Genomic DNA, 8,285 nt, shown 5'->3' with positions numbered 1-8,285 from the left:
ATATACCGTTTATGTCACAGAACGGTAACATTGATCAGCATACCTTTATATTTGGATGAAATTACGTCAAAAGTTATTTTAACGAAACCGCTTGCTGGTTTTTATGTGAGGTAATGCATGATATACCCACGCAAGCGGAGTTGTCGGTGCTATTTTTATACTTGATAGGTAATTTCGAAAGTTGAAAATTAAAACTGAATAAACAACAGAAGTCCTTGAAGCTTTGGTGAGAGTGGTGACGCGTGCGTATGACGTCACATCGGCGAGCGCGCGGGACACGTCAGTGGTGGAGTAACCAGGAAATGTTAGTAAGCTAGCATCGGAAGATGAGCAGCTGAACCTCCGCTAACGTGACAGGTCGGTAACGATTGGCCTCGTGGCTGCGTCTTCACGCGAATTAAAGTCACATTTTTTGACACCGGCTGATCGAATAGAGTCACAATTCTCCGTGACGCACTTAGAATTTGTCTTCAATCGCCGCCGAAACTCGGGACGCGGCTAGCTAGCATGAGCTGTGCAGTGTGCCAGATTTAGGAACGACCCCCGACATATGGCACGTCTCGAAGATTCTGAAAGTCGGTCGGTAAAGAGCCGTTCCCGTTAAACGCCAATTCCAACAGAAATTCTAATGCTGGCTTGAATACATTTTTTAGCCCGAGATAACATCTTGGCAGGAACAGAAGGAGAAGTACGTCTTGCAGCGTTGCCTAACGTCGAGTTGCCTGTTTATACTAGCACAGCGGTTTTGTCCTTTCAAAAGACCGATCACAACTGTCAGTCAGCTCTGCGAGCACGTTCAGATCGGAACTTACGGTTGCCACAGGTATTAGTGGTAAAATAAGTAAAAAATGATAAGAATTAAAAGAAAACCTACAAATGCATTGTGAAAATTATTTGTTAGTCAGATTAGTTCGTCTGAGATCTCGCTTGAAAGCAACCTTCCTCAACCTCCCTCTAAAAATAACCTCTTTTCAGTAAAAAATGATCAAAAGCACTGGGAGGCACTCAGTAGCATCTCTGTTTAAAACTACAAGTGTATCCAGGATGGATTTTGTTTTTGAATCAAGTCAATGAACTCAAAGCATAGATCTTTTAAATTGTCTACTGAAAATTCAGTGCGGAAATGCGATAAGAACATTATGACTTGACACTAAGTTACAAAAAACAATAAATGGCAACTGACGTAGTATCTGAACAACAGATTTGACCATAGATTACCCTGGATTTCCTGTGGTTTTCCTTGGAGGGGCTAAAAAACAACTTGGTGAAGACGGATTTCAGTTTAGACGTAATGCTTTTTAATCTATTTGTAATATGTCCCTCCCAAGTATGCATATTTAAAACCTCAATAACTTTATCACTAGTTCTACTCAGTTCACTGCTCCTTGTCCACCACCTGTAAAACTGAAGTATTGTACTTGACGCGGTTTACAGATAGAAATGGAGATTCAGTTCAGTTCAGTGAAAGTGAGTGTTATTATGCATACATGGATTTTAAACAGTTGTTCATTGAGTTGTCAATCAAGACAACTCATTGAGAAAACCTTCCATTGAAGGGATGTGTTATTTTTTCAATCGTAACTGTTAATTATTGTAGGTGGACACAATGGTTTTCCATGACTATCAATATATCGGACAGCATCTTTGTACGTTTTGTGTGTTTTGTTCTGGTTCTGTATTCATAACCTTGAGTTTTTTTCCTGTGTGATTTTCTGTGTTGAGTTGAGTTGGGTTGGGTTTTTTTTTGTTTGTTTTTTCAAGAGGGTGGCACATTTGTGAAAGTGTCTCCACAATTCTTCTGGTTACTTTCAGCTTCAGAAGGGAAGGATGGGCAGGCAGAGGAAGAGGGTCGTGACTGGCGAGGCTGCCCCCTCTTCAAGGAAAGATGAGAAGCCATCTGCATTTTACCGCAAGGAGAAGAAAAAGAAAGCTGACATTGGAAAAATCTTCATCAACATCTCTATCGGCCTTTGCATGTTCAGCTTGATATGGTTCTTCTATGCCCTGTACATGCGCTCGAGTTTAGCCAAGCGGGTGGTGACGCTGCATCCGTCGCCTCCAGTCTTGGATTCCAACTCCAGCAGTTCCAGGGTGTCCCCTGAGAGGTTCTGGGGTTCGTACAGACCTCAGGTCTACTTTGGCATGAAAACCAGAAGTCCCAGATCACTTGTGACAGGTATGTGGAGAGTTTCAAGAGTCATTTCAGAATGCAATGCACTTTTGTGGTGGTCTTTAAAAATGATATCCCTTTTGTGTGGATAAATGTTGTATGATGGACCTAGATGTAACTGACAGTTTTAAATATATCAATCAGTATATCCACCTATAATATCCAGTGCTGAGAACTAAAAAGATTTTTCAAATTCAGAACTGTAAGTAATGTACAATCTTTGAAGCCTTTGGAAGTTTGTTACACACAGCATGAACACAACACAATAATGATGATGAATGTCTAATGATCATTATGTATGATTGAAAAGAATGTGTTGATTCAAAACCATGCATGGGCTGTACAAAATATTAGGATTTAAAGAATACAATCATAAAATATGTTATATCTGAACGTCAGTATCGATACCAGTTTAGTTGACTCCTGAGCGATTTCCTTGGTGTCATGTCCTGTTGACCCATAGTCAAGGGGAAATACTAATAGATTCATTTTATATTTTGCACTAGAATCTACCATGCAGAATTAGGAAAAAAAAACAAAATGTAGAAAATGAAAGAGGTTTTCAAGGTGTCACATTCATATGAATGAATGGATTAACCTATTTTTATTGTTCAGAAGTTCCTCATTTCATTTTATGTAGTCTATTGAGTTGTTAGATGTGTATTTTGTTTTTAACCAAAGAATAGGCTGACTACTTATACAGTTATACTGTAAGCAATAAGAGGTGTCCCCCGTTAACATGGCTTATTTTTCAAAATCTACTTTAGTCACAATTACGGTTCAACTTGACTATTTCTAAACATTCTGCAATTGTATTCAGTTTCTTAAAAGTGCCTACCAGCCTGTTTCTGAACCCGACTACTCTTAGAGCAGATGATGGCAAGTGGTGTGTTATATATCTAGTGTAGGGTTACCGCCTATAATTATCCTGTGCATGTGTTGGAAAAAGCAAGTAGACCCTTCTTTACACCATTAATGTTCTCTAGTATATATTAAATTTTGAGGATTTTTTTTTTTGCTGTCCTACAACAACAGAAGCCAAATTGATTTACTTATCACATCTTCTCAGGTATGATGTGGATGCGTCAGTTTTCTGACACGGATGTAAACCTGAGGCACACTTGTGAGCAGGGAGATCGGTTGCAAGGCTACGGCTGGCTCATGCATGATGGGATTACTTTTGGTGTCCAGGAAATCCATGACTATGATTTCACACTCACCACGGAGTTTGTGAAGAGGATGGGAGGGGATCACGGAGGAGACTGGACCTGGAGGGTCACTGCTAAACAGCATGTGAGGACCAACTTTTTTTTTTGGAATATGCAAATGTTGCCTCGTGACCGAAGCAATAAGATTGTAATAATCAAGTGTTGATAATTATGGTATTTTTATGATTTCTTTTTTGTCTTAACCCACCAGAGCTCGGCCCCTCAAGCGCCAGTAATCTCCTTGATGTTTTACGCCGCTGCAGATACACAGGGCTCACTGGAGGCTCACGTGGAAGAAAAAGACCGCCTTGCATCCATCACTGGTTTCTCAGAGGAGCTTGGCAATTTCAAGATCACGTTCCGGGAGCCTGTTACTGGGGAATTATCAAGTGCTAAATATGCCAGGTAAACGCATGAATACAGAGCAAATGCCAAGATCAACAGCAGAGGTTTTCAAAGGGAAGAGCGGACTTGAAAGCCAGAGGGAACATGGTGGAACAACTAGGGTTCACATTATCAGCAACAAAACCGTCAAAAAATAGAATTGTGTTACTAGAGCAACCGAGTAAGACAAAATTAGGCTGGACTGGTGCAACGGTTGATCATTAAAACTTGGAAACGTTATATCAGTGTACATGTTTCTGTGGGAAACAAAACCACATGGAAGTACCATAATTTGTTTCTAGAGTCACGGTTAAATTATTTGAAAAATATGAACAAAACACCAGATGTTTGACATCAGCCTAGTCATTTTGCGCTGAATTTAATTTCTTGGTTACTTGGTTATTTTCGCAGTGTTTGTGTATGTGCTTGCATGAGGCAAAGATGACATTGTGATGTTGTATTATCCTACATCACCTCTGATGAGGCCCACCAGTAGATGGCAGTAATAAAGCTTTTTTTCCCCTGTCTTCATTGACATACTCCTGAAAAATGTCCAGTTCTCCAGCACATCAAACTCTTGCTGCACTGTGATCTCTCTGCTGGCAACGATAGGAGCAACAATATTTCGCAATTTCCTTAACGCCAAAAATGATTATTCCAAATGTGAACATAGTCTGTAGGCTGAAAGGACTGCTAAAAATTTGACGTGTGACAAAGCAACTGAGGAGATGTTTAGTTATTCACTAGTAGACGTTAGTGTGACCACGCACTTCAATGCAGAGCCACTCGTAGATCTGAAGCAGCCAAGGCCAGTTCAAATGTTAAGGCTTAGATAATGCAAGACGATCAATGTATTGCAGGGACTGGGAGCAAGCTATAATAGGACTTTTCAAGTGACTGCTTATGAATTACTTGAGTCTATGGAGGAAGGCCAATAACCGAAATTTATATTTTTTCACAGTTACAACTACCTTCAAACAGTATCTCCTGGGTTGGAGAAGCTGACTGACATTGTGAAGCAAAGTCTAAACCGCAGGTTTGTCTATGGCCCCGTATCCGGACAGAAGAGGCACTACATTGCTGTGGACAACTACAAGCCCCCTCATCATCCAAACCAACAGAAACTCGCTGACTCGAGGAAAGAGAGCGACTTCGTGCTTCACCAGGTCACGGTTCAGACACCCTTCCAGATTGAAGTCCTTTTTGAGTCAGCGAGCTTCCACGACCGTCCAAACCAGCTCGTGGGCCCAGTCATGACCCAAGAGCTGGAGAAGAGGAAGGCTGAGTTCAATGCCAAATTCGAGAAGACTTATGGGCTACAGGTCAGACGCTTCAACCCATCACAGATCAAGTTTGGAAAAGCAGCGCTCAGTAACATGTTGGGCGGCATGGGCTATTTCTATGGCCAATCGGTGGTTCAGTCGATCTACAATGAATACCCTCTCCTGTACCCCGAGGGGGCATTATTTACCGCTGTACCATCACGGTCTTTCTTTCCCAGAGGGTTCCTTTGGGATGAGGGCTTTCACCAGCTGCTCCTGAGTAAGTGGGATCCTCAGGTAACACGAGAGGCCATATCCCATTGGATAGACCTAATGAATATGGAGGGCTGGATCCCACGTGAGCAGATCCTGGGGGATGAGGCTCGCAGCAAGGTTCCAGCAGAGTTTGTAGTTCAGCGGAATGAGAATGCCAACCCACCTACTCTTTTCCTGGCTCTCCAGGAACTAATAGAGCAGCTCTCTTCAAATCCAGCCATGGCAGAATCCCAACTGACCTTGCCTTTCCTCAGACGGCTGTTCCCCAGATTGAAAACCTGGTTTGAGTGGTACAACACCACACAGTCGGGGCCTCTCCCTAATTCTTACCGCTGGCGTGGACGTGACAAGGATACTAACTTATTCCTCAACCCCAAGACTTTAACATCCGGGCTGGATGACTACCCACGGGCCTCGCACCCATCAGCCCATGAACGCCACGTTGACTTACACTGCTGGATGGCCTTGTCTTCAGGTATCATGGCGCGCATAGCTCAGCTCTTAGGGGAGCCTCATCAGGAATACGAAGCCACCCACCGAGTGCTCAGCGACAACGCTCTGCTGAACGAGCTCCATTGGTCAGATCAACTCAATGCTTTCTGTGACTTCGGCAACCACACTCACGCTGTGTCCTTGCAACAGGAGAAGGTGTATGTGCCTCCCGGTCAATCTCGTCATCAGTTCCCAGTAACCCGTCTCATCCGTTCCGTCCGCCGTGAGCCCAAACCCCAGTTTGTCAATGCTTTGGGTTATGTCAGCATGTTCCCTTTCTTACTGCACATCCTAGAACCCGACTCACCCAAACTGGAACATATTTTTAGAGACATGAGAGACCCTGCGAAGCTGTGGACACCATACGGCCTGCGTTCCCTTTCAAAAGCGGATCCTTTGTACATGAAGCGGAACACAGAACACGATGCCCCATACTGGAGGGGCCCCATATGGATTAACATCAACTTTTTGGCGGTGAGAGCTCTCCACCATTACAGCTACATTCAAGGGCCATACCAAGAGAAGGCAGCTGCTCTCTATGAGGAACTCAGGACTAACATTATCCATAATGTTTATAAGCAGTACATTGCTACAGGATATATCTGGGAACAGTACAATGACAGCACTGGAAAGGGTCAAGGAAGCCACCCATTCACTGGCTGGTCAGCCCTAACACTGTTAATGATGGCTGAGCAATACTGATACTTCAAAAGGGGCTTTTATAATTTTTGGGCCAATATTTGCACCTAAACGTGATTTCAAACAACACAGTTCAGTTTCAAGATATAGAAAATTTCTCATCTTGTTGTTGAAACTACCAATGAGTACAGGATAATTCTAAGAGCTGGATACTATTCCTTGAAGCACTATGTGCCACCTTTTCGTCTCTTGTTTAGTGCTCCACATTTGGGCTCAAGAAATACTTACCTTTTAAAAACATTTTTGTGTACTGTAGAGAACAGGAAGCGTTCTCGGTAAAATTGTTAACATGATGGCCAGTGTAATTTGCGTGTTGCCGGTGGATGCCTCTAGAGGGTGCAAATGAGATCCATAATTGTCTGGAAATGCCAGATTTGCATGGCGTGCATAATATGTACGCATAGAGGGAGTAAATATTTCGAAAATTCTGTGATCAAGCAATCAGTCATCAATTCCAATCCCATCCCATCCTCAGTATTATCTATATGTATATTGCATCTTGGGGATGCAGTGGTAATTACTGATACAGAGAATACATGGCATAGCCATCATGTGCACAAAACACTTGAAAGAAAGTACTTTTACAGCCTCAAACCAAAAAAAATATTCTAAATGACCCCATCATGGCTGAAAAAAAGAACACTGAAGCATTAGTCTTAAATTTGGAAAATCAAGTCAAATGTTGATATATCTGTAAAGAAGCAAACGGTTTCACACCTGAACAAAGGTCCATGCTTTCATACAAGATCAGTGATGAGCCAATATTGTCCTTTTTCATCGTTTTCAGTTCATGAATGTGAAAATCATGCATTCACTCAGCAAATAAGGACCATTATCTTTAATCATGCCATTTTTAAAAAATGTTTTAGCTGTCAGATGTCCTCTGGCCTAATGCTTGATACTTTTCAAATATCATTATTGAAAGAATAACTGTTCCTAGACTTCAGGCAGTCCCTGGTTCTTAAAGCAGTCTATCATTTTCGGTCTGCCAGGCACATGGACATCGATTCTCCATTGGTATTGTTTTATTTAAAAAGAAACAATAAATGGTTTATACGTTGTGTGTGCATGTTTGTCTTTCCCCCTATTGGTGCAATCTACTCCCTAACTAAATACAGTTACTGCAATGAAACACAAGAGAGAATATTGCTGAATTCCTGTGTTGTTACTTAGTAGTTTGAGTCATCCTGCTCAATCATTGTGGTTTAGGCCACAACACTTCTTCACACTGGCTGTTTGTAGGTGGTGCTCTGTGAATTTAACCTTCTGCTACTCCTGATCGCTTAGCAATTTCTGTGTGAGCCCATCGAAAATTGAACAGACTGCATTCATGATGATTGCTATTACCTTAGACTAAATGAACATGTGTGCTGCCACCTTACTGTGGTGGAAGGGTTTGCGTTTGTGGGCTCACCACCCACAGGAAGGGCCAAGGGGGTCGGGTGCAGTGTGAGCTGGCTCTTGTAACATGGCATGCCACCTCTGGTGGGGAAGGAGCCTAAGCTTGTGCACGAGGCTGTGAGATTACAACTAGATTCAGTCAGGCTCACCTTGACGCACAGTGTCGAACCAGGCCTCTCGAGGGGCTGGACTCTTTATTCTGGATTTGCCCCCGGTGGGAGGCGCAGGGCAGTTGTGGGCATATTGATTGACCCCTGTCTCGCCCCCTGCACGGTGGGGTTGAACCGGGTGGACAAGAGAGTAGCCTCCTTCTGCCTTCAGGTGGAGGGATTGGTTCTGACTTTTGTTTGTGGCTATGCACCCAACAACAGTTCAGTTTTCCCACCCATCTTG

General features: G+C 42.8%; 1 protein-coding gene across 1 annotated transcript; it reads left to right on the top strand.

Annotated features, from left to right (window-relative positions):
* The first annotated feature begins 267 nt into the window (after positions 1 to 267).
* Positions 268 to 7,550, top strand: mogs (mannosyl-oligosaccharide glucosidase). The gene is made up of 5 exons (XM_086157222.1): positions 268 to 357; positions 1,813 to 2,176; positions 3,240 to 3,463; positions 3,590 to 3,783; positions 4,724 to 7,550. The coding sequence occupies exons 2-5, from the start codon at positions 1,828 to 1,830 to the stop codon at positions 6,492 to 6,494; spliced, it is 2,538 nt and encodes an 845-aa protein (XP_086013348.1). The 5' UTR covers positions 268 to 357; positions 1,813 to 1,827; the 3' UTR covers positions 6,495 to 7,550.
* The last annotated feature ends 735 nt before the right edge of the window (positions 7,551 to 8,285 follow it).

The sequence above is a fragment of the Fistularia commersonii genome, chromosome 12 (assembly GCF_037954325.1).
Source record: "Fistularia commersonii isolate RoL2024-O1a breed Wild chromosome 12, RoL_Fcom_v1.0, whole genome shotgun sequence".
Classification (NCBI taxonomy): domain Eukaryota; kingdom Metazoa; phylum Chordata; class Actinopteri; order Syngnathiformes; family Fistulariidae; genus Fistularia; species Fistularia commersonii.
Note: the sequence above shows the minus strand (reverse complement) of the source record. Positions and strands in the feature narration are given on the sequence as shown.